The 27,622-nt window shown below is 35.3% G+C and overlaps 1 protein-coding gene across 1 annotated transcript in view; it reads right to left on the bottom strand.

Moving 5' to 3' along the window:
• Window positions 1-27,622, bottom strand: part of slc20a2 (solute carrier family 20 member 2) — a 66,988-nt gene that overhangs the window by 9,261 nt on the left and 30,105 nt on the right. Inside the window, exons 2-10 of the mRNA XM_073818578.1 lie at window positions 22,673-23,233; window positions 22,155-22,295; window positions 20,756-20,841; window positions 15,325-15,421; window positions 14,966-15,085; window positions 11,248-11,457; window positions 10,554-11,163; window positions 7,308-7,493; window positions 4,119-4,203 (exon numbers count right to left, since the gene is read on the bottom strand). Coding sequence (XP_073674679.1) covers window positions 4,119-4,203; window positions 7,308-7,493; window positions 10,554-11,163; window positions 11,248-11,457; window positions 14,966-15,085; window positions 15,325-15,421; window positions 20,756-20,841; window positions 22,155-22,295; window positions 22,673-22,961 — 1,824 coding nt within the window. The 5' untranslated portion in view covers window positions 22,962-23,233. The remainder of the gene's footprint in view (window positions 1-4,118; window positions 4,204-7,307; window positions 7,494-10,553; window positions 11,164-11,247; window positions 11,458-14,965; window positions 15,086-15,324; window positions 15,422-20,755; window positions 20,842-22,154; window positions 22,296-22,672; window positions 23,234-27,622) is intronic.

Below are 27,622 nucleotides of genomic sequence, written 5' to 3'. Positions count from 1 at the left end.
TTGCATATAAACAGATATGCAGATTCATTAAATAAATATTTACCCAGAAAGCCCTCCAATTAAAGACAATTCAAGCATATTACATTAATATAGCAGAACAGAAAAACCCACTGTTTGATTTCCTTACATTCACAAGGGACGTAACGATATCAAAACAGGGTTGAAAAATACCCTAAACTAAGCTGTCAGTCAGTAGCAGTGCTCTTATTCTATTTTATATTCACAATGTAATCAATATTTTATTTCTAAAAGCCTAATATGAATCTGATCAAGTTAAGTTTACAGTTATTCCAAAATAATAACTCAAAGAAGTAACACTTTAAAAAATATATTTTACTTGTGAACTTATGTTCAGCTCTTCTTTTTAATAGTTAACTTTAAACTTTAAACATCAGTCACAGACACAGAGATTTACTTTAAATTTCACCACTAAGCTGATTACTCACTAAAAACTCACATATCATGTTTTCAGGCCATTTTAAGTCTTACAGTTGAGTTCAAAAGTTTACACCCTCCTTTCAGAATTTGAGAAAATAACAGTTTTTTTTATTTATAAAAATAATCCTGTTCAAAAGTTTACATCCCCTTGATTCTTAATATTGTGTTCTTACCTGTGTTTTTTTAGTTTTGTTTTTGTTCAATGATAGCTGTTCATGAGTCCCTTGTTTGTCCTAAACAGTTAAACTGCCCACTGTTCCTCAGAAAAATCCTTCATGTCCCACAAATTCTTTGGTTTTTCAGCATTTTTGTGTATTTGAACTCTATCCAACAATGCCTGTTTGATTTTGAGATGTATCTTTTCACACTGAGGACAACTGAGGGACTCATATGCAACTATTACAAAAGGTTCAATCAGTCACTGATGCTCCAGAAGAAAAAAAAAAATGGAGATTTTTCTTATTTTGCCTAAATATCACATTTTTCATTTAGTACTGGCCTTCAGAAGTTACAAACATCTAAGTGGGTCGATGTTGGACAATGTTCTTTTTTTGTTTTGTTTTTTTGAAAAAAGTGATTTATATCATATTTTGTAATACTGGTACTGTTTATACACCAAATGACCACGTTAACTTGACAGCCCTAATCCAAACTGAACCTCATATCTCCACCTTTAACCTCAATTCAGATTTTAAAGTGCTAGAAAGATTTTACCAGAAGTTTTTCAATCTGAATAGAGGTCACAAGAGAATAGAGAATAAATAGAGGTCAGTTCATTTCCGCTCCAGGAATGTGTAGCGACAAAGTAAACAGGCTTTTGTATTGCTTTTGACTATAGGTGAGGTTCCTGGACTCATTTCTGTCAAGTTTTAGCCTTACATTATTACCTACTTTTAAATGGAATCGCTGCAAGTGGCATGGTTTGGTTAACAAGTTTAGTGACTGGACTACAATGTATCCACTACACAGTACCTTTAAAAACCACATTGACTTCAACTAATGCAGATGAAAAAAGAATGAATCAAATAAGTAAATCAAAGCTGCAATCATGGAGTTACATGTTTGCAGAGGTGAGCACTGATTGGCTGATTCCGCTAGTGAAGCTATGGGGTGGAGTTAAGCACTACCAAAGCTTCATAAGCTACTATACCAATACCTTGCAGTGGGTGGAGCTTATAGGAATGCCCACATTTGAGGCAACAAGCACTGTTAGAGCGCTCATTACTTCAATGCAAAATCCACTGTGAAAAGACGACAAATGACAAGACAAAGACAAACACAACAGATAAATGTAAGGGACACACATAGCATGGAGCAAGACACCAGTCGCCCGAGCAAACGCGGACAAATACACAGCAACATGCCATGAGAGACATGAGGAAGAGGAGCAGGGGGACAAAGAGATGATGTAGTGAAGCATCACTCAAACACACATCTGTGAAGAGAAGAGAGTTATTTTATCCTGTATGCACCAAGGCCACGACTGAGAGAAGAGGAGGGAGCGCTCGTCTTCATTTCTAAAGGGTTTGAGAGAGCCGTCTCAGCCTTGGTGAGAGCAGTCATTGTCCCATGATTGACATCAGTGTGCAGTAAAGTTGCTTTATAACCATTGGAAACAGTGACCAAGCCAATGACATCAGTAACTGCATGGCTGAGATCAGAGAATCTAGGATGCCTGCCAGAGTTTAATCTTGACTAGAAAAATGTTGCTCATGCATTTATGATATGCTTTATTTTCTATTTGTTATGTGAGGTTTGGATTTTTTTTTCTCCAACCCTACATAATACGGTAAACCTTATTTATGTCATATCCACATTTTCTTATTTGAAAATTTCATTGTAAATTAAATTAAAAGTAATGTGTTCCCTTACTAGCTCCTTGGGGTTACATGGCTCAAGTTACTCCCAACAAAAAGATATTTCATTAATTAAAAATTAATTCAAATGAATTGAATCCAAGTCTTCTAAAATAGAAAAGATGTGTTACATGATTTTATTTAGGCTTTCATTTATAAATAAACTGGCTTGTTCGCTCATATGTAATTTGGAGTTTTATCTCGAACACAAGCAAGCAAGCATTTATGATCTAGTAAACCTAATTTATGTGATATTTTCTAAAAATAAAAATTTTGAATTTGTTTAATAAAACTAATATTTATGACATATCACATACAAAAATAACATTACAAAATAATGCTAAAGTCTATTAGTCTAGTTAATTGGGGACTATATCGCTGTTAATAGTAAGTGTTATTTTTGTATTATTTCTCCTTTTATTGACTTTTAGTATTATTTATTAATATTTTTAATTGGCTTTTATTTATATATTCTTTTTAGTTTCATTTAGTCTAGTTAATTTGCGACCATATTACTGTTACTAGTGTAATTTTAGTATTATTTTTAATTTTACTGATTTTTAGTATTATTTATTAATAGTATTATTTCTTAAATATATTCATTTTTAATTTGGCTTTCATTTATTTATTTATTTTTTGTCCTTATTTTATTTTATTTTAATACGGTTTAGTTAATTTGGGACTATATTGCTTTTAATAGTAAGTTTTATTTTAGTATTATTTCTAATTTTACTGACTTTTAGTATTATTTATTAACATTTTTAATTGGCTTTTATTTATATATATTTTTTAGTCTATCTTACTTTTACTATTAACAGCAATAAAGTCACAATTTCAATAGACTAAACAAAACTAAGTGTTATTTTAGTATTATTTCTAATTTAACTGATTTTTAGCTTTACTTATTAATAGTATTATTAATATTTTGAATTGGCTTTTATTTAAATATTTTTTACAATTTTTAAATCTTTTTATTAGTTTTATTTAGTCTATTGAAATTGGGACTTTATTGCTGTTAATAGTAAGTGTTGTTTTAGTATTATTTCTAATTGTATTATTTATCAATAGTATTATTTATTAATATATTTTTTGTCTTTATCTTATTTTTAGTTTTAATTAGTCTAGTTAATTTAGGACTATATATTGCTGTTAATAGAAAGTGTTATTTTAGTATTATTTCTAATTTGACAGATTTTTAGCATTATTTATTAATAGTATTTTTTTTTTTAGTCTTTCTTAATTTTAGTTTCATTTATTATTTATAATTTTTTGTCCATCTTATTTTTTAGTTAAATTAAGTTTTCCTTTTAAGCCATTTTGTCATCTACTTTTGTCATTTTTTTTTTTTCATTTTTAAGTTTTAGTAAGTTTAGTATTCCAACTTATTTCAACATATTTTATTTCAGTTATTTGCTAAAGAAACGTGGTAACCAAGTCTACAATTAATTGTAATTATAAAATTATATAATTATAAATAATAATGATAAGTATTATAATTCTGAAATTATTTATTAATTACATTCAAGGTCTAGCAAAGGTCAAGACGAGTCAGGACCTGTCAAAATAACTGAGTCTAAGAGACATTTGAGTCTATGTGAAACAACAGATTTGTCCGTGTCTTGTAACAGGACAGCACCCTATTTGTGGAAAGTGTCAAGTGTGAAGACATCCATGTCATTATTTATCAATAACAAACAGCATCATTTGCTAAAAGCTGATGTGGGCACCTCTTGTTCCCTGTAAAAACAGACGGCTCCCTCCTCTATCCGGTGGCGTGCACACAATAACCTAAGGGGGCCAGCTGGGCCCTGACCCAATCTTTACCTTGCAATGTGTCGTACTGACTGGAAGTCCGATATTGGACGCCAAAACAACAGTGACCGCTGAGGCCAGCTCAATGGTGAATCCACTGCGAGGGGAGGGCAACAAAACACAACTTTATACAGTTACACCTGTAGATCAACCAAAAAACGACAATGCATGCCGCTGAGAAAAGCTGGTGCACAAACAGCATGCAGGTCTGGAGGAGCGGAAACATTTTAACAGGCATGCAAAAAGTCCTCAAGGAGATGAAGGTGCTGCAGTAACAAGAAAACAAGATTGACAGGTTTTCTGTGAGTTTCTGCCTACTATGTGAGCGTGTATCACAGGGTGACACGTGTGCATGCATGCAGGTGGAAACAGCGGCATGTTCTGTGGTGATTACATTTGTGCTGATAAACTCTCCTGTGGCCTCTTAAAACACACAGACAGCGTGAACATGTGAGTAAGATATGCGCTGTGCACAAACAAGCAGACAATCCTTACATTAAATCATGCAAACCCATCTAAACATCCCTAGGTTAAAAAAACCAACTCCTTCCTGTCAACAAACATCAAAGGCAAAGAGCAAGCTGACAGATGCTGAGTTCATGTCGATTGTTATTTCTGTGAGCTATGTGAGGGCATGGGACTGGGAACGTGGCCACCTGATGCACACTCATTCAGTCCAGACTGGATTGTCATGCAGGATTGACCTTTCAGTGGGAAATCTGTTCAGTCACACACACATTGAGAAACTGCAAATTGTTCCAGTAAATCAAAATAATTTACAAATAGTATTTTTATATTATTTTATAAGTGGAAAATGTGGAAGGAATCATGGAATCCAGTTATAAAAATTTAATTTACTGTATAACGTGGAATGTCACGGAATTTGTAGATTTGAATGAATAAATCAAAAGTATATCAGTACAATTAATATTAAGCCTTAAAATGTCTTTGTGTGAATTAATTGTGCAAAAGCGCGGTTTTGTTTACTACACACATATTGAAGTGCGTGGGACACTCACTGTGTTTTCAGCCTCTGTCGCCTCAAAATATAAGTATATGAACAATAATATAATAATATATAATCTTTAGAACTGCTTTAAGAGTCCATTATTGAGGACGTTACCGTTTCTTGTGAGAAAAAAACAAAACTACCGTCCAAAACCAAAACGTCTTCACAGCAACCCATCAAAATAAAAGTTTGGGTCAAGAAATTGTGACAGAAATATATTACTTAATGTAATAATAGAACTACTAGAACTAATCAAATTATTAAAACATTATTTTTAATAATTAATATCTGCCAGAATTTATTTACCAGAAAAATGTAAATACACAAGACAGTATTTCTGAAAATAAAAAGCAATAAATTAATAAATGTATTAAATACATTTTTTAAATCAATTATTTTGAGATGCTTTTGATTATTACAATTTAATGAAACTATTAAAAAGGAATCCAGAAAATTAATGGAAACATAGAACTTGGTAAAAATGAAACTATATTTGAGGGAAAAAAAACATTTCTTAAGGCCCCTAAAAATTAAATTTTTGTTAAACTTTTAATAAAAGGCTGTTAAACTGTGTAAGTTTCATAATTTTAATTAATTAAACATATTGTTTGATTAATACAATTTATTTTAACGATTAAAACAGTCTAAAAAACTAAAACAGGAAAAAAAAAAAAAACGAAATCCAGAAAAGTTAACGGAAAAAAGATAATTTGGGAAAAATAAAACAGATTTCATAGGGCCCTAAAGTTGCTGTCTCTAGAAAATATTTAAAATTGTAATAAAAACAATATTAATATCATTAACTTTTACAAATGTTATTTAAACGTTTATTGCCTTTTTAACTACTATAATTACTATAATTTAAAATTTTCTGATTAAAATTAGCAAAACTCACTACTATACTATATTGTTCTGGGTAGCTGTAGTTTAACGTAAGCCAATACGATTTTTTGCAGAAAACTTTTTTATTTTGATTTTTATAGCGCTGCTTGTTAGGAGATCATGATTACTAAACACTGATGCACTGAAATGTAATTGGACACAACTCCAAACCAAATTTAAAAATTGCATTTTAAATGAGCCTGTAAAATAACCAAGCACATTTTAGAGTAATAATATGTTTCTGTTGATGTTTAAGCTGTAAAATTTTGTGTATATATACATATATATATATATATATTAAAAGAAACAAATAATTACTCTAAAATGTGCTTGGTTATTTTAAAGGCTTATTAAAAATACTATTTTTTTATTTGGTTTGGAATTGTGTCTGGTTACATTTCAGTGCATCAGTGTTTAGTAATCATGATCTCGAACAAGCATCCCTATAAAAATCATCTGCGGTTCGCTTTCTCGGAACACTGACAAGACTTCTTTTTATAGTGTGGAAAGCCTTTGTTCTGATTATCAACTCAAGCTCATTTGTTTTTGACAGTTTGTCTTGTTACTAAGAGAAAGCAAGGTCGCCGAGGCCGTGCGCACAAGTGTCTTGCTAAATTTAGAAAACCCAGGCAGTTCTGAGCGAAGGTTTAAAACAGTAACCAGTCTCTAAACTGCCTTTATTCTAAAGTGTGTTAAAAATTTAAATTAAGGTCATTCTACGGTGATATTTAACCCGATTTGTGGTGGTAACACAAAGATGGATTGAGGGCAAGTACCCAAACGAGAGAGACGAAAAGCCGATAAACGGAACTAATCTAGCAAGATTTCAATATCAGATTGCCTTGCCTTGCCGCCAAAGCACATGCTTCATTTCTGTAGTCTACAATTACACCTTCAGCACTGGTTTAGGACCAAGGGGAAGGTTTCAGTTCTGTCAGCTTTTTTCACCAAAAACCGGTCCTCCGCTTCTACAATTTTCCACTTGCTACAGGAAAAGAAAGACATCTTTTGTATTGTCAGAAATAATTGAAACATGGAACCATGGTGTGTGTTTGTGTCATGTGTTTCCTGTAAGAGGCCACTTATATGAAGCCCACTGCACACTGTGCAATTTTTCTGTCTTTTTTGATTGCTGCTTACTTAGAAAAATACAAAGTTAGTGAGATCTTAGGTAAAATTTTTGTGCAGTGTGCACTGGGCTTAAAAAGATTTCTTACACTTGATCAATCATCACATCTGCATGCAACAGGAGCACATGCATCAATTATCATGCACAAACTTCATGCTCTCTGCCAAAAGGCTGATCTCACCTGGAGGGGGTGATGGGAGTGAGGTCTTTGCCCATTGTTTGAATAACACGACGACCCCAAACCCACAGACCAGCACAGATTCCAATGCCGCCATACAACAGCAGCCAGACCGGTGTTGCCGCATCCTGCATCACCCCACCCTGGTCGTAAATCATCCACAGGGCCACCAAAGGACCAATTGCATTACTGCAGAAAAGAAAAAAACAAACATGTTTACTGTGGAAGCGACTACAAAAAGTTTACAATACAAACTGTCTGGGGTGAAGCCATTTGGTCTTAAAATAATAATGTATTACTTCATGGTAAAGAATGGTATCTTAAAAAAAAATGTTAAAATGTAATTTATTCTCATGCTGGCAAAGCCTGAATTTTAACAGCGTTTTTAGTGTCACATGATCCTTCAGAAATCATTCTAATATGCTAATATGGAGCTTAAGAAACATTTTATATTATTAATAATGTTGAAAATAGCTGTGCACCTTAATATTTTGTGAAAATCATGATAACTTTTTGAAAATTCTTAGATGAATAGAAAGTTCAAAAGAAAAGCATTTATTTAAAATGGAAATCTTTTGTAACATCTTGTAACTAACCATTAGTCAACGAGAACAGGCTTGGTCGACCAAAACTGTATTAGCCGCAGGAAAAAAACAAATCGTCAGGAAGTGGCGTTAATGTTAACGGTTGGTCTGTGTGGTAATATAGTACATTAGGACATCCAAACACTCGCTTTCATTCATCGACCTCAAACATGGCTTTTCATCTGAAAAATGTATGTAGTAGCAACAAGTGTCTGTGCGGCGTGTGGAAGCTGAATATTAGCGTGCTTACTGCATGACAGATATAGGTGCATGTGCGATCACTTGCTCTTAAAATACTCCATAGTCATTTTTGGTCATACAGATAAGAGTAATACACCTTTAGAATCTGTAAAGACTCTACGTTCTAACAACAATGAAACATTGCGCTTTAGAAAATAATGAAGGTAAACAGGATGTGCTTTCTGCCGTCTCGGTCTCTGTGAACTTGAGCACAAAACTTAAAAACTGTGTATCATTGCCTTACAGACATGGAAAATATATCTATAGAGAATAAAATGTCTACTTTTAAATGAACCAATTCCAATAGAAAACAAATATTCTCAGATTACGTAATCCGTATGAAACATAGCACACAGGCACATCACTACTGCGGAGATGACGAGTCAGTGTTGCCGACTTCACCTCTTAAGCCAAAAGCAAAGAAAGCACTAGTTTATCAATAAATTATTAAAACATTAATGCAGTCTCCTTGCTGTTTATCTGCCGGTGTGCTGTTGAAAGCTGTTTTGCGTGTGCTTGAGCGCTTATTAAGCTATGCAGGCATTTAAAGGCTCATTATTATGATTTATATGGTTTATTAATAAATGTGCGACTAACAGCTTAAACTGAACGACTACTAGTCGACCAGAAAAATCTTTAGCCGAGGGCAGCCCTAATTATTAATGTAGTCACTTTTGATCAATTAAATGCACCTTTTTTAAATAAAATAATTATTTCTTGTTCTTTCCAAAGTCGTGTTGCATCTTAATTATTTTGTGTAAAATTTAACATATTAATAATAGATGAATTTATTTTTTTTGCAGTTATTGATTCGACAGTGGAGAGGTGACAGAGTACAAAAGCTGTCCTTTCCTGATAATTTACTCACCCCTATGTCATCCAAAATGTCTTAGTTTCTTCAGTCTAAAAGAAATTAAGGTGTTTGAGGAAAACATTCCAGGATTTTTCCCTGTATAGTGGACTTCAGAGGGGATCAACAGGCTGAAGGTTCAAATTGCAGTTTTAATACAGCTTCAAAGGGCCTTGGACTAGCTCTGCGATGTTTGTCTACGACTTCACGCATTATGAAGTCATGCTGGAAAAGTCACACGTGGTTAATTCTTTGTGTACTTCGGTTCAAAAAAGGTAGGGTAGGTAAAAAGTATATACTTTTTTTTTTTTTGGAAAAATATCAGATCGTTTCACTACATAAGACCCATATTCCTCGGCTGGGATCATGTAGAGCCCTCTGCAATTTAGCCCTTCAACCCGATGAGAACGGAGAAAAATCCTGGAAAGTTTTCCTCAAAAACCTTAATTTCTTTTCGAACTGAAGAAAGAAAGACATGAATATCTTGGATGACATAGGGGGAGGAAATTTTAATTCTGAAGTGAAGTAATTCTATAAAAGAACATATTAGTACTTATTACACGGCTCTTTGGAATGCTTGATTCTGATTGGTCAGTTGAGACATTTGCAGGTTCGTTCTTTTCAAATAATCACCGCTCCAAAGTAATAACGCATAGCCGGTACTACTTGTATGTTTAAAATCCCTCCGTGCCAACAAAGATTACCGTTTGGCGCCATCTTGTGACAAACACTGGACAACCACAATTAACAATGGAAAATTTTGACATTAATCTATTTAAATTGTCTTACTAACGTACATAGTTTGAATGTTAGTCACGTGGTACTATATCGTTTCGCGGAAGGATAAAAATGTTAATTTAAAACAAATATGCCAATAAAAGGTTTCAAATTCATATTCATGTCCAGTTTTTTTCCTTATGTGGCAAGTAGCCGTGTAATAAGCGGGATAATGTACAGGCAGCCGGTAGTTATCGCGAAATAAGCCCCTGATCACACTGTCGGGGCTTATTTCTGCGATAACTACCGGCTGCCTGTACATTATCCCTTACATAAAGTATGCATATTGGTACCTTAATGGTACATGCTGGGACCTTTCGAAAAAGTTACTGCCCAGTGACAGCTTTTGTACCTTTTTTTCTGAGAGTGCAGGAACTGATTTCTGAGAATTTTGTTTACACTTCACACTAACTAGAAACACAGTAATCAAATTATGTCACCAACAAAACCAATTTAAAGATTTTAACTGTTAAAGCATTAAGCAGCTGAAGTTAGCCTAAACTAATGGCCACATCTCACTTTGGTCTTAACGGTCTTAACAGTCTGGGTATGTGCCAAATCATCTGTAGAGCCGTGAACCAGATCCGTGGCACTGAACTGAAAGCTTGTTCTCAGGACTCACTAATGCTGTGGAATGTGAAGAAATGCTGCACATAGTACAGTAGGTCTTATTCTGAACTCGCTAATCACAAAGCATGCTAAAGAGCAAAAATACTAAAAAAAAGTTTCGAAAAAAAAAAAAAAAAAAAAAAAAAAAAAAATGCCTGTCATAGAAAAAAGAATCATCGAGTGGCATACCTGACATCATTCCCTCCATGCGCAAATGATCCAAAACAAGCAGTGAGGATTTGCAGGAAGTGGAAGAGCAGGAAGACTTGAGGCTTGTCCTTCTCCTCCTTGTCCTCATCAACGCAGTCCTCAAGCACCCCTTCAGCAGGGGCCCGGGGCTCCCTTTTATCTGCTGCCAAATTCACATCCACATCACCTTCCTCCGCTTCAATCTCAGCCTCCGCAACTGCGTTACAGTAGCTGGAATAGCTGTCATAGCGCAAACGCTTCTTCGAATAGAAGACAGTGTCGCCCACTAGCTTCTCGCTGTCCTCTGGAGGAGGGGCGCTGGACTCCGAGCGCAACAGGGGCTGCACTGGCATGCCGCAGATGGCTGCTGTGTAGCATGTATAGCTGTTGTTGCGGCGGAGGTGACGGTAGTTGTTATCGGGACGTGAGCCACTGCGCTCGTCCTCCAGGCGTCCCAGGTGGATCTTGTGTAGGAGGTCCTTGTAGAGACCAGAGTCCTTGTGAACGGTGTGATAGACCTGGCCGTCGCTGCGCATGTGTCCGTCAAAACTGAAGCCCCCATTGGACACGGGTGACTTGAGGCAGCCGTTGGTCATGGAGTTAGTGCGACCTGACAGGAAGAACACATCAGGTCAGCGAAGCACATTTTGGTCAGATGGTATCCATTAGAAACAAGCCAAGTCCTTTAACGTACCATACACTCTGCCGTTGGGCAGGACAGTGCCTCCATTAGCCAGGCTGTTCAGCTCTCCTGTGGACTCTGCTGTCAGGGGCAGCACAGCATCGTTGCTGCTTTTCGCACCTGGAAGCTCTTTAAACACGGGGGCTTCCTCTTCCTCCTCCGGGATTTTATCCAAACTCTCATCAGAGATACGGGAAAGAGCATGCTCTTTCTTCAGTCGACCTGTTTTGGGAAAAATGGCAGGAAATTATTGAATAGAAAGTCATAAATTAGGTATCAATAATAGGGATGCATGATATATCAGTATTAGAGTTGAGGTCAAAAGTTTACATACTGTACACCTTGCAGAATCTGCAAAATGTTAATTATTTGATAAAAATAAGAGGGATCATACTTAAAGCATGTTATTTTTTATTTAGAACTGACCTGAATAAGATATTTCACATAAAAGATGTTTGCATATAGTTGAATTTATAAAATGACCCTGTTCAAAAGTTTACATACACTTGATTCTTAATAGTGTGTTGTTACCTGAATGATCCACAGCTGTGTTTTTTCTTTTTTTTTTTTTGTGATAGTTGTTAATGAGTCCCAGGTCCCACAAATTCTTTGCTTTTTCAGCATGTTTGTGTATTTTAACCCTTTCCAACGACTGTTTGATTATGAGATCCATCATAAGGAAAAATGATGCATTAATCAGGGTTTCTGCAGGATTTTCAAATCTTATTTAATGCCTTTTAATGCCATTTCTAACATTTCTAATGCCATACACAACCAATAACTTAACACGGCTGTGTATGAATGCGTGTATATTATAATGCATTTTTTTCATGCGGTCTTACAACGAGGCAACAATGAACATACATTACTCTGCTGAACATAATTAGAAATGGATCAGGAGACAGCTTAAAATGTCAGCGTTTATTTGCAGATTTCAAAATTTCAAATATCAATTCTGAACAGAAAAATTTCAGAAACTTTGAACTCTTAGAGGCTAAAACTGACCGCTCTTAAAAAGTCTGTGTCACACAATTTTGGACCGGCCAGAAGCAATTACCAAACTGCTTCCGTGTTTATCATACTTCGCGACAGTGAATCAAAGTTATTAATTATACAGGCTACATTCAAGATAAATTGGTAATTGTAAATTGGTAATTGTATAAAACAATTTAATGCTTTTTAATGCCATTTAAGGCCTTAATTTTCGCAAAATCAATTTAATGACTTTTAATGCTTTTTAATGCCCCGCGGAAACCCTGATTAATAGTCGGGGGTGAAAACATTTGAATTTGAAGATCAGGGTAAATTTAACTTATTTTTCCCTTTTGGGAAACATGTAAGTATCTTCTGTAGCTTCTTAAGGGCAGTACTAAATAAATAAATAAATGACATTTAGGCAAAATAAGAAAAATGTACACATCTTCATTCAGTTCAAAAGTTGACACCCCTTGCCCTTAATGCTTTGTTTTTCGTTTAAACCTTTTGTAATATTTGTATACGAGTCCCTCAGTTGTCCTCAGAGTGAAAAGATGGATCTCAAAATCATACAGACATTGTTGGAAAGGTTTCAAATAAACAAAAATGCTGTAAAACCAAAGAATTTGTGTGACCTGGAGGATTTTTCTGAAGAACAGCAGGCAATTTCACTGTTTAGGACTAACAAGGACTCATGAATAACTATTACAAAAAATAAATAAATAAATAAAAACACAGCTGTGGATAATTCAGGTAAGTATAGTATTAAGAATCAAGTGTATGTCACCTTTTGAACTGGGGTCATTTTATAAATTCACTATTATTTTTCAACTATAGGTAAACATCTTTTATGTGAAATATCTTATTCAGGTCAGTACTAAATAAAAAAAAAAACATGAATTCTGTATGATCCCTCTTATTCTGCAAGGTGTATGTAAACTTTGGACATCAACTGTACACTGGTTACCGGCCAGTATTTGATTTTTTTAAAAACCACATTAGTCCATATAAGATAGATTACCTTTGCATTAATCTAACAGTCAAGTTTATCTTTAAAATCAATAACAATGTAACAACACTTTTAAAAGCAAACTTTAGCAAATTAAATATAACTTTCTCATATTAAACATTATTAAACTCTATTTGATACAATACATTTCACTAAACTTCAAATCAACTACTGATTTTAGTTTTTAAATTTTAAATTTACACTACAGTTCAAAAGTTTGGGGTGTTTGGATCAAGATTTTGAAAAAGAAAAATGCTTCAATAGAGCAAGACTGCATTTATTTGATTAAAAATGCCGTAAAACTGTATTGTGAAATATTACAATTTAAAGTATCTGCTTTCTATTTGAATATAATTCAAAACATAATTTATTTCTGTGATGCAAAACTGTATTTGTACTGTAGTTTTTAGTGTCATATGATCCTTCAGAAATTCTAATATTCTGATTTGGTGTTCAAGAAACAGTTCTTATATTTGATCATTTTATTGAAAAAGAGTAGTTCTGCTTAATATTTTGGTGGAAACTGTGCTTCCATTTTAGGATTTATGGGATATAGAAAACTTTTGCAACATCTTAAATGTCTTTACTGTCACTTTTGGTCAATTTAATGCATCCTTGCTCAATAAAAGTATTAATTTCTTTCAACAAGAAAAAACACACTACCCCAAACATTTAACAGCAGTGCAATTTTGACAAAATACTATAGAATTTTCACTTATTGGTATCGGCCAGAATTGTATTATCAGTGCATCCCTATAAACATAAATGTTATGAGCAGATGAGGGGAAGTAGGCAAAGCTTTGTGAAACTGGTGAAAAGCTGAAAATGAAAAGCAGCATTAACAAGATTACAGTGAGAATAATATAATCAAGCAAACGTAATCACTAATAAACATGGATAATCCATGCGTGAAAAACTGTGATATCAATATGACAACAACTGGCCCTTTTAAATCGAGCAGTGATAATGAACAACAACAAGCACTTTGAATTAGTGCCCCTCGTATTTAATGCTAATTTGAGCTTTACTCATAGAACTGACCCGAGCAAAATAAATAAATAAATCAGATTCCTATAACTCTAATGTTTCCCGTGGGAAACCGCACTATGAGACCCTTGATCTGAAAACAAATTTAATAAAGCATGCAACAATTTAAAGCGCCGACCCGTGAGTGAAAGCAGTGCTTTTTCATTAGTGATTCATTTCATTAAGACACTTCTCTCAATCAAAACACGTGGGCAGCCAATCTTGCACTGAGAAAGGTGCATCGACTGCACAAGGTCCGTGTGACTCATCTTAAAAAAAAAAAAAAGCGGTGATGTTCTCAAATAAACAGCTTCAGTTTATTTGCTTTTCATTTCTCTCAGCGTCATTCGAACGCAACATGGGCCCACAAGCCAGAGCCAGCAAAAGATAGTCTTTACATTACAGAGCACCCCAGCAGAGCAGCAGATGTTAGGCAAATCCTTCCCCTCCTGAGCTGGTGAAGATGCCTCATGCTGAGTCACATCTTTGATTTTTTCCAAAGCTAGATTAGAAATAACATCTAACTTAATGGCCAGATGTCAAGTGCAAAAACACATGGATCACACAATTTCTGCAAATGTAGTTAGTAATCACAACTGTCCTCAGATAAATTGATTCCTAACTGGAAAAAGAAATAGACAATTTAGGACAGAGATCTAACACAAACATTAAAAACACCTCAAGTCATGAGTCTGCGGGAGGGAAAAGGACAGTACGTACTTGCTATTTTCCTTCTCATCCAGGGGCAAACAAAAAACCAGACCAGACCAGCACATACCAGAGCACCAGCCAAGGTAATGAGGGCAATAGACCAGACGGGGAGCATCTCCAAGCCCAGTACTGCACAATAAAGAAAAAGCGAGACACGGTCACACACATACATACACTTTGCTGTGAGATTTAAAAACAATCCAGAGAATCGATTTTGAAAGAAAAAGCATTTTACATGAAAAGCTATCTTAAAACAATGTTGTAAACATTGCCTATTCAATGACACTTATTCAGTACCAACAAACAAACTCATGTCTGATCAAGGACGTGTCTTGGGTGAATGCGTTATCACTTCAATATAGGCTTACAGGGAGCTCCAGTGTACATGATGGAGAATGTGTTGATTCCGATGGTTGACGCGTAGAAGAGCGGCAAAGCACGGAGTCCGTTGGGAACAGGGTCATCCTGTAATGGACAGATCACAGAAAGAGATTACATAAAGCAATACACCCCAAGAAGCCATGGTTCACAGTAAATTTATAACAGCTAAGGGGCATAGTTAGGCACGACGCAAAGCTTAGCTGTTATAAATTCACTGTAAACCACGGCTTCACGGGACTTATTGCTTTTATAGAACAGTTATTTAATTTACGTAGTAAGGTTTCACTAAATAAAACAGAGCAAATAAAGTGTAATGATATTAATAAAAACATTATTCTTCTGCCAAACAATGTAGTTCCTCAAAAACAGTTGTTGTTGTAACAAAACACACAAACATAAACAAAGGTGTATGTTTGTAGAGTAATTTACAACAGCTTCGAACACGGCACAACCGAGAATCAAGGACCGGAACTATCTGTTTTATAACCCTGTATAATATGCCACACAGATGTCACGAATAAGGAGTAAACACATCTAAATGTAACATTTATTTCTAATTTCTTTTTGTTTAACACTGTAATAGTCACTGTAATTCTTTAGTAAAGTTAGATGCAATATTTTGCAGCATAAAACATTATCCATTGTTGGTTACAATTTTGGCGTGGCTGTCTAACGATTAATCACATCGAAAATAAAAGGTTTTGTTTATATAATATACGTGTATATACGGTGTATGTTTATTATGTATACAGTGAGGTCAATAAGTATTTGATCACCCTGTGATTTTGCAAGTTCTCTTACTTAGAAATCATGGAGGGGTCTACAATTTTCAGCATAGGTGCATTTCCACTGTGAGAGACAGAATCTAAAAATAAAAATCCGGAAATCACATTGTATGATTTTTTAACAATTTATTTGTGAATTACTGTGTCAAATAAGTATTTGATCACTTGCTTATCAGCCAGATTTCTGACCCTCTCAAAGACCTGTTATTTTGCTTTTAAATAGTCCAGCTACACTCTGCTCATGATTCTAAATTAGTAGCACCTGTTTGAGGTCGTTAGCTGTCATGAAGACACCTGTGCACCCCACAATCAGCCAAAGTCTAAGTAGCATCATGGGCAAAACCAAAGAACTGTCAAAAGACACAAGAGACAAAATTGTAGACCTTCACAAAGCTGGAAAGGGCTACGGGGCAATTGCCAAGCAGCTTGGTGAAAAAAGAACAACTGTTGGAGCAATTGTCAGAAAATGGAAGAGGCTAATGATGACTGTCAATGTCCCTCGGACTGGGGCCCCCCCAGTGGGGTATCAATGATGCTAAGAATGGTGAAGAATCAGCCCAGAACTACACGGGAGGAGCTGGTCAAAGCCGTGAAGAGAGCTGGGACCATTGTTTTCAAGGCTACTATCAGTAATACACTAAGACGTCATGGTTTAAAATCTTGCATCGCACAGAAGGTTCCCCTGCTTAAGTCAGCCCATGTCCAGGCCCGTCTGAAGCTTGCCAGGGACCATCTGGATGATCCAGAGGAGTCATGGGAGAAAGTCCTGTGGTCAGATGAGACCAAAGTAGAACTTTTTGGTCTTAACTCCATTCGCCGTGTTTGGAGGAAGAAGAATGATGAGTATCATCCCAATAATACCATACCTACAGTGAAGCAAGGGGCTGGAAGCATCATGCTCTGGGGGTGTTTTTCTGCACAGGGGACAGGACGACTGCACTGTATTAAGGAGAGGATGAACGGGGCCATGTATTGTGACATATTGGGCAAAAACCTCCTTCCCTCAGTCAGAGCATTAAAGATGGGTCATGGCTGGGTCTTCCAACATGACAATGCAGTGTTTCCCACACATTGACGAATCTGTGGCGGTGCGCCACAGATTAAATTCCGACCGCCACAGATTCAACACCGACCCAAAAAAAAAAAAAAAATCAATACCGACCGTCCCATATTGCGTTTCGTTATTCTTTTGTACGCTATTTAAAACACGAAGCGAATTCGTTCAACTGCATTTCCTTTTCATACTCTCTCTTCATCTCTCTGTCACTCGCGTCTCTCCCTCAAACGCACACACACACGCACACAGCTCCTCCCCTCCGTGCACACATCTGTCTGGATCATCTGTGGAGAGAAGACGGCTGGCGAAAGGTTGGTATCTCGTGAACACTTTTAACACACAATCACAGATTAAAAAGTTCTATAAAATATTTTATATTCTGAATACAATAGTTTCAATGTGTTGATGTTACTGTCCCGACGAGACAGCAAACGCGATTGCGCCTTCTTTAGAAAGTTAACTAGTCGCAAGTTTGCGGTAAAATGTAGGCTAGCCTTGTTGGGTTGTCGAGGTCAAAACACTATATGTAGCAGCTGTGAATCAAATAAACGTATTATAAATTATGTCGTTTCTTTACTCTTACACTGAATGTTTGCTGCTTCAATCCAGATGAGTATTGAAAAGTATTTTCCGCGACTGAAAAAGGCACGTGATGAGGATGAGGACCATCCTGAACCGGAGGTATCAGTCTGAAACAGAGCTTAGTCCGACCAGTGTAATTAGTTATGTTATTGTTTACAATATGATCAGGCTTCAACTAGTGCTGCTCAAGCAGAAAGACAAGGTCAGGGAGAGAAAGAAATAGATTTGTTAAATATCAATAATATGTCGCAAAATAAGTTGCCCTAACAAAAGTTGCAGACTGTGCAGCCAGTAGGCTGTTGTATATGGTGTTAAATTAATGTAATAAAGTTCTGTTTAACTAATTATTAACAGTTTTATTTAATTATTAACCTTTAGGAATTAGTAAATCCCTTTAGGGAATCCAATCGTATCCCTACCAACCCCCATCCCCCCCCCCCCCCCCTCCTCGGCCTGACCACCACACATTGCCTTCAAACCTGTGGGAAACACTGCAATGACCCAAAGCACACAGCCAGGAAAACCAAGGAGTGGCTCCGTAAGAAGCATATCAAGGTTCTGGAGTGGCCTAGCCAGTCTCCAGACCTAAATCCAATAGAAAATCTTTGGAGGGAGCTGAAACTCCATGTTGCTCTAGAGAAGATCTATATGGAGGAGTGGGCCAAAATCCCTCCTGCAGTGTGTGCAAACCTGGTGAAGAACTACAGGAACCGTTTGACCTCTGTAATTGTTAACAAAGGCTTCTTTACCAAATATTACATTTTTTTGACTCAAGTGATCAAATACTTATTTGACACAGTAATTCACAAATAAATTGTTAAAAATCATACAACGTGATTTCCGGATTTTTATTTTTATATTCTGTCTCTCACAGTGGAAATGCACCTATGCTGAAAATTGTAGACCCCTCCATGATTTCTAAGTAAGAGAACTTGCAAAATCACAGGGTCATCAAATACTTATTGACCTCAATGTATATAAATACACTCACTTAAAGTATATATTTGAAAATATTGACAAGTATATATATATACACACACACACATTTTTTCTTAAATATTTACATGCATGTGTGTGCATTTATATATAAATACATAATAAATATACAGTATGCGATTAATCGGTTGAGCATGAATTTTTATAGCGTTTTAGTATTTATTAATTTTTCAGGCTTTTATTTTTATATTTCCAGTGTTCATTTAAATTTTACAGTTTTAGTGATTTTGTGTGTTAATTTTATTACAATTTTAATTCTTTTATTTTTAATTCTGCTTAGCTTTTTTTCTAGTTTTAGTTATTTTTAGTACTTCAGCTTTAACTTAATTCGGTCAGTTGCTAAGACAGCATTTCTTATTTTCTTTTTAGCAGTTTTAGCAAATAACACTGATTCTCTTAAAGGCATAGTTTACCCCCCAAAAATAATATTCTATTATCATTCATTTATCCTCATATCATTCTAACCGTGTTTTATTTGTGAAACACAAAAAGAGATATAAGGCAGAATGTCCAAGCTGCTCTTTTCCATAAAGTGAAAGCTCTGTTAGAGAGATAGTTCTGCCAAAAATAAAAATTCTGTCATTAATTACTCCAACTGATGTTGTTCCAAACCTGTAAAACCTTCATTCATCTTTGGAACACAAATTAAGATATTTTGATGGATTTCCAAGAGCTTTCTGACCCTGCATAGACAGCAATGCAACTGACACGTTCAAGGCCCAGAAACGTAGTAAGGTCATTGATGAAATAGTCCATGTGACATTCGTTGTTCAACTGTACTTTTATGAAGCTATGAGAATACTTTTTGTGCGCAAAGAAAACTAAAATAATGACGTTATTTAACAATTTCTTCTGTTCCATTTCAGTTCTAAACGCACATTTGTTATTTTTGTTTTCTTTGCAGACAAACATTTTTCCTGCAGTTTCATAAAATTATGATTGAACCACTGATGTCACATGGACTATTTTAATGATGTCCTTACTACCTATCTGGACCTTAAATGTGTCAGTTGCGTTGCTGTCTGTGAAGGGTCTAAAAGCTCTCGGATTTCATCATTTTGTGTTTTTGAAGATGAACAAAGGTCCTATGGGTTTGGAACAAAATAAGGGTGAGTAATTAATGACAGAATTTTCATTTTTGGCTGAATTATGAATTTAAGCTCCAAAATGAGAAAAAAAAAAGCTTATGTGTTTTTTTTTTTTTGCCGAGCAGAAAACATTCAGTGACATACATAAAAAAAAAAAAAAAAACATATCTCTATATATATTCACACACAAAGCAATCATATGGCTTCAGAAGACTTGGAATATAACATGCGAGTATTATGGACAACTTTTATGATTTATGTAATCCCTTTGGGAGCTTGCCATTACTGTATCTTTTACCTTTCACTTGCATTATACATAAAATAGCTGCTAAACATCTTCAATTGTATTTCACTGAAGATAGAAAGCCACAGAGCTTTGGGAGAGTAAAAGATGAATTTTTGTATTCAGGTGAACTGTTCCTTTAAACCAAAGTGCGTATGTGGCCACAGTAAGAATGCATTTCGCTGTTCCTAACTCTTTAAGGCTTAAATATCTAAGTGTTTACAAAAGCAGAGTCTACACCAGGCACACATTTAAAAGATGAATTGCTGTCGACTGTAAAGCCGTTGCTGTGCCATCACAGATGAGCTATTGTCATTGCAATATAAACAGCTACAGGCACTGTTACTTGGAAATAGCAGAATGCATGTTAAACAGTAAATATAACGAAAACATGTGAGGTCTTATAAGGACCAGTGATGGACTGCTATACTGAAGGACGGGGCGAATGTCTCTACTGCACTTAAATGTTTATATTGGATGTCTGAATCAAAAGCGCAAAACACTTAAAGCCTGACTGAGCACTTTGATCTTTTTTTTTTTTTTCTATTTTGATGTCAAAATTTGTCAAAGCAAGATCACTGAAGTAAGGTGATGAAAGACAGGTGTAATCGTGGACCCATGACTCACCTTGCTAAGAATGAAATATCTGATGATGAAGAAAAGCAGACCAGACATGAGACCAGACAGCAGAGGGGAGATGAACCATGAGGCAACTGCATCAAATAAACAGCAATTACTAAATCAATAGCATGCCAATATAATGATGCATAATACTGCTAGAGGCACAAAGGCCTATAGGCAACGTTAAATAAATTACACATCTCGGTTACAAGTAGATTGACAACAAAAATTAGATAATGTCACTCCAGAGAAACAATACATAGGCACATACACAACTATTCAAATGCTTGGGGTTGGTAAGATTTTTTTAGTGTTTCTTTTGCTATTTATTTTATTTGATCAAAAGCAGAGTAAAAAAAAAATATACACTGCTTTAAATTGTTATTGTTTTTTCAAAAAAAATAAATAAATAAAAAAGTTGTCTGTTTAATTTAATAGCATTTTAGCAGTTATTTTGAGAGCAAAAAATAAATATCATACATTTTTCCCTAATATACAGAAGACACCCACTAAAATGTCATTCAGTGTAACAATCTTGTTAGGCATATTTACAACAAAAATCTATTTATGACATATTAAAAGACAAATTACTTTCACCCCGAATACTAATTAATTGTAATTTTACATTTTTAAAATTTGCCACTATCCTAGGCTTTGTCAATGTTTTACTCATTTAAACACAATATTAAATATGCACCCTTATTCTTTTATATATTTCAGAATAAGTCTGATTTTTTTACATAAATATTGTGTTACACTGATGACAATGTAACATCACTTCAACCAAATTTGGACATTTTATTCTCCAAAAACTTAAACCTTAAAAGTAGACATTTTACTTACATTTAATGTGCTTTCTATGGACATAAAATCACTTTTGTAAATTTCTTTTGACATGGACATCTTAACGTCTTTGACCCATATATATTCTGAGTTCTATTTGAATGCATTAAAATATGTAATTTATTTCTTTGATGGCAAAACTGAATTTTCAGTCTTTAGTGTTTCCTTCAGAAATCATTCTAATAAACTGATTCGCTGCTCTAGAAACATTTCTTATTATCATCAATGTTGAAAACAGCTTTGCTGCTTAATGTTTGTGACCTTTTTTAGGATTTCAATTAGAATTTGTTACTTTAAAACCGCCCTTACTGTCACTTTTAATCCATTTAATGCATCCTTGTTGAATAAAAGAATTCATTTCTTTCTAACTGACGCCAAGCTTTTGAAAAGTAGTTTAACGTGAATTATGACATTACAAGATGAATTAGTCAGGAGAAACATTCAGTAAAAGGCCGACCTTAATCACCTAGTTGCTTCAAAGCGTTTAAAAAATGTTTTTACATTTTCTGGTGTGCGGTATAATAAATAATGAATTGCATAATGGATTTTCTTCTTTTCTTACCAATTTTGACTAACTGCATCCACTGTACTCCTTTAGTGCCAATAGCAACCATGGAGAAGCCAATAGTAGATCCCACAATGCAATGAGTTCCAGAAATGGGCAACTTTAGAAAAGAGGCAATGAGCTGCCAAACCGCAGACCCTGAAAAAGACGGGAATATGAGTGGGAGGGGGAGAAACTTCCAGCCATATGTTCTCTTCCCTTCTGTCTTCAATATAGACTCTATGTGGGACACTATTAAAAACATTACAATGTAGCCATTCATTACCAATTGACAAAAAAATGCATTCCTTTTTTTAAAACCATTCATGCAGTGTTCTTTGCATTGGATGAAAAATATATTTTTTTAACTTACACATCAGCTAACATACTCTGTTAAACTTACTCTAAAACATGTGATCATGACTCCTAGAATGTGGCAGCCTACAGCGAATAAACGAATGCCTCGCTAAGCTTCTCCATCATTAATCTTCGAAATGACACACTGAGGTTTCAACTTTAAATGAGCCATTACTTACCGACCATGGCGCTGACCTCTCCCGCCATCAGTATCGGCACCGTTTCATTGTATAAGTTGACATCTATAATTCCCTTCCGAATGGTTTCCCCGACCTTGGCACCGAGGAGTATGGAGCCAAGGGTCTCAAATATGGAAGCCAGGATGCAGGCCTGACGTAGTGTCACCACCCCTGACCCGACCGCTGTGCCAAACGAGTTCGCCACGTCATTGGCCCCCACTGAAAACGCCAGGATGAAGGCTATAATGAAGCCAATCACGACCATCCACAGATACGGTTCCAAATCCATCTTGGCTTTTGTTCACGCAAAGCTTCCAAATGAATCCCAAACAAACAACTACAAACAACTGGAGTAAGGTGCTGTACTATGAAGGAAATTCTCCTTCGCCCGTTTTTTTTTTTTTCTCCCAACTTTCCCCAGGCTAAAAGAGTTCTTGGGGTAGAGGCACACTGCTAACTAAGCCGTTTAACCTCAGTCTGTAGAGTGCTGAGCAGTGTAGGCAGGAGAGAGCATTCCATTGTTTGGCCCTCTAAGTGTCCTGTCCACAAAGACGCCTTCAGCTGTCAAAACAACAGAGAGACAAGGACATCATTAGACAGTATTTCAGCCTTCCTTATAGATTGCATAATGTAGAAGAGACCGTGGGAAATGGAAAAGTTGGGGAGACAGGTGTTGGTGACGTCAAGGAACATTACAGCTAGAAAAATAAAAGAATTAAAATACAGATTTAGGCCACTTTTTACAAAAGAAACAACTTCACGAAATTAAACACTGGGACCTAAATACTTATTATAAAATTATAAAATATTTAAAACACTGATCTGGTGTTTTTCCCCTAGTAATAAACATAAAATAAACGTAAAATAATGACAAAATTAATAATTAAAAAATTGTAAAAATAGCTGAATGAGTAACAGGGTTAAAAATAGGGGTGGGAAAAAAAAATCGATATTGCAATATATTGTTGTGCTCTCTGTCGCAATAAATAATCGATACACTAACGGCCAATATCGATATTTTATTACAACACAAAATGATTAATTTACCCGTCGTCAGTGTCACTGTCACTACCCAATATCTACCATTCTGTTTGCGGGGGGCGCTGTTCGAGTAAATAGGGGTAAAGTGGCGGAAGCAGCGGCCAGTGAAGTACACAAGTTATCTAACAACAACAGAGAAGAAGTGCAGGAAAAAGAGAAGCGAGAAGAATGGCGGAAAATAACGAAAAACAAATCAAAGACCCACCCGCTAGTTGAGCATGCTGATCAGTTAGTGTTCCTCAAGAAGAATATGCCTTGATGTGACCACTGTTCAGGTTAACAAAGCACTTTACAGTAACTTACTACGTTTCAGTATCATGGTTTAAACATGTTAATTAATGTTCACGTTGTTTTTTAATGTTCAGGCACTTTTATCTGTCCAGCTGTACAGTGTTTACATTTAAGACCAGGAGGCAGTAAGTTATTATGCAAATGCATATTTCTTTGCACAGTGTTGAAAATGTTGGCATTAATAAATGCATAAGATTTCTTTCTTATGGGTATTTTTTTTCTTTTTCAGTCACATATATCGTGATACATCGTTGATGAAATTTCTTCCAATATATTGAATATCGTAGATATCGTGAATCGTGATATTATCATTATCGTGGGCCACATATCGCCACAGAATTGAATCGTGAGTTACCTGTATCGTCCCACCCCTAGTTGAAAACTATATGCAGGTTTGTATTCATTTTCAATAAATTAAAAAAAAATATATATATTTTTTTTTTTAACAAAAAGGTAACTTTTCACATAAACAGTACATCATAAAGCAAATAAAATAAACAGAAAATAGTTATTATAAACCTTCAGGACACATCTAAATACACTTTAAAACACTGCTTCTGTGCTTTGTCCTAGAAAAATGTAAAACAAATTCACAAAACTCTTTGACTCTATTAATGAGTAAAAAATAAGTAACAGGGATGAAAATTAGCCACTCAGGAAGGGCTAGCTAGCTAACTGAATATTGGTTTGTAGTTATTTTCAAAAAACTAAGAAAAATATTTCTTTAATATTTTTCCCCTTGCAACATTTTAACAGATTATGTGAAGAAAATAAACAAATAAGCAAGCAAGAAGGGCTAGCTAGCCACTCAGGAAGGAACTGAATGCTGGTTTGTAGTTATGTTCTCAAAAACAAAACAAAAAAGAAGCAGAAGAAAATTAAGTTACATATTTTTTCTCCTCGCAAAAACGTCAGTAACAGGGCTGAAATTTGAAAATGACAAACTTGAGTAATTGTCTTCCTACCATGCTGCAAAAGAGTCCAAATGAAACTTTAGAAGAATGTCACAATGTTTGGAAAAAAGAAGAAAATAATGTGGTAACAGGATTAATCATCACACAATTGTTTTGACTACAATGAAATGGACATTTCAACAGATTATGTGAAGAAAATAAATAAATAAACAAGCAAGAATAATAGGGTTGAAAATCAGCCACTCAGGAAGGAGTCGCTAGGTAGGGACTAAATGCTGGTTTGTAGTTATTGTTAAAAAACTAAGAAAAATATTTGTTTAATATTTTCCCCTCACAGTAACTTCAGTAACAGGGCTGAAGTTTGAACATGACAAGCTTGACAACTTGTCTTCCCACAATGCTGTAAAAGAGTCCAAATCACCCTTGGACTCTTTTACAGCATTGTGGTAACATGATTAATAATCACACATTTGACTACAATGAAATGAATATTTCAACAGATGGAAAAAAAAGTAAATTAAACAAGTACGCATTACTAACAGGGTTGGAGTCAGGAAGGGCTAGGTATTTAGGAATTAAATGTTGGTTTGTAGTTATTTTCCAAAAAAATAGGCAAAATATTTAAAATTTTTCCCCTCACAATAACTACAGTAACAAGGCTGAAGACTGAACGTGACAAACTTGGCAAACTTGTCTTCCTACCATGCTATAAAAAAGTTCAAATGAAACTCTAGAAGAACATGTCACATCATGTGGTAACAGGATTAATAATCACAAATTTGTGTGACTATGATGAAATGAATATTTTAACAGATTATGTAAATTCAATAAATAAATAAAGCAAGCAAGAATGAGTAACGGGGATGGATATTAGCCACTCAGACAGGGCTAGCTAGGTAGAAACTACATGTTGGTTTGTAGTTATTTTCCAAAACATTACGAAACAATAACTGAAGTAACAGGGCTGAAGGTTGAACATGAAAAACTTGTCAACTTGTCTTCCTGCCATGCTGCAAAAGAGTCCAAATGAAACTGTAAAAGAATGTTGCATTGTTTGGAAAAAGGGGGAAAATCATGTGGTAACAGGATTATTAATCACAAATTTGTTTGACTACAATGAAATGAATATTTCAACAGATTATGTGAAGATCATGACGATATTATGACGTTACTGTATGACTTTAATCATTGGATAGAGTCAGTAAAGTCAAGAACTTTAAAGTGAGACAGGCCAAAATTAAAACAAATTACAATTTAACTAATATATAAAAGTTGCTATGTTTAATGTAAGTGTACAATAAAATAACCAAAAAACCATTATACAAAATAGGTGAAAAAATGGAGCACTTACATTAACTGGTCACCTTACACTACGACACCAAGGGCGAAGCGTTCAGGTGTGACCATGAAACAACGTGACTAACACAGTGTACGTCCATAACAGAATGTAACAGCGCAGTAAGCACCACAAAACAATCACTCCTGCTTCACACCTCCTCTCGGCTTCTTGGCTTGGTTTCAGGTTTGAGTCTCCCACCGAGCCGAAGCGGTACAGCGAGTCGTGCTCCAGCTGCACTGTGCAACACTGCGGAGTCGCAGCCCCTAATACCCGCTTACAGCCTCCTCGCTTCCTGCTTTCCCCACTCTAAGAATCTTAGTGGGTCAAATTCATTGGAAAACGGCAGGTCTGTAAATGGGCCACTATGTGCTCGGTGAAATCTGATCAGTCCTGTTTATCAGAACGACTGATCCCACACCACAGGGGGACAGTATGGTATTTAGAGCATCAATCAACAGCTGATGACTGAATGGACTTTAAAGCATTACAAAGACACAGTATACGAGCGTATGGTGACGTCAAAACCATCACCTGTAAAATTACACAGCGTCCTCACCACAGACCAAACCTGCAATGCAGAGGGTGAAAATCACTGCTCAGTGATACCCAAGTCAACTCGGCACATTCTTCCACTTCACTAAGCCTGTTGTTTAAAGGGAATTAAATGTAAACAGTTGGAAAGCCAGACTAATACATGCTCAAGGTATTTACCGATTGTGTGCAAGAGTCACGTGAACGTCAACACCTCACGTATCAAACATCACATGGTTGTTGACTTTGTCACAATGGATAGTCTGTATGGTATTGTTTGATGTCACCCTTGGTTTAAACATGGCAGAAATGAGGGTGTAATGTCTGAAACTCATTATTGCAATTCAATCTAGTGAATTAAAAGAACCTGAGATGTACCTGTGTAAAGAGTTTGACAAGCACAACAAAGCCCAAGGACAGCTCACACATCCCAACAAGCACAGGCTGTGCGCTCAAATAATGACACAAGCAATACATTAAAATAATGTATAAAATAGCTGCATCCCAAATGGATGGGTGTTAAAAGCCTATATACGGAATTGATATTGAATGCATAATTAATAGTCCAATAATTTGGGTTTATTTGGGAATTTTATTATTTTTTTCAGCAATGATGCATTCATTTAATTAATAACAACAAAAGTCATCAGTCAGAAGTGACAGTAAAGATTAATAATGTTACAAATAAATTATTTCAAATAAAGGTGATTTAAATTAATCAAAAAACCCTTTAAAATGTCCAGATTTCCACAAAAATTAAGCAGCACAACTGAAAATGTCAAAAAATAAAGAATTTTAAGGTACTTTTACATTGTAATATTTCACAATATTACA

The sequence above is a fragment of the Garra rufa genome, chromosome 15 (genome assembly GCF_049309525.1).
Source record: "Garra rufa chromosome 15, GarRuf1.0, whole genome shotgun sequence".
Classification (NCBI taxonomy): Eukaryota; Metazoa; Chordata; class Actinopteri; order Cypriniformes; family Cyprinidae; genus Garra; species Garra rufa.
Note: the sequence above shows the minus strand (reverse complement) of the source record. Positions and strands in the feature narration are given on the sequence as shown.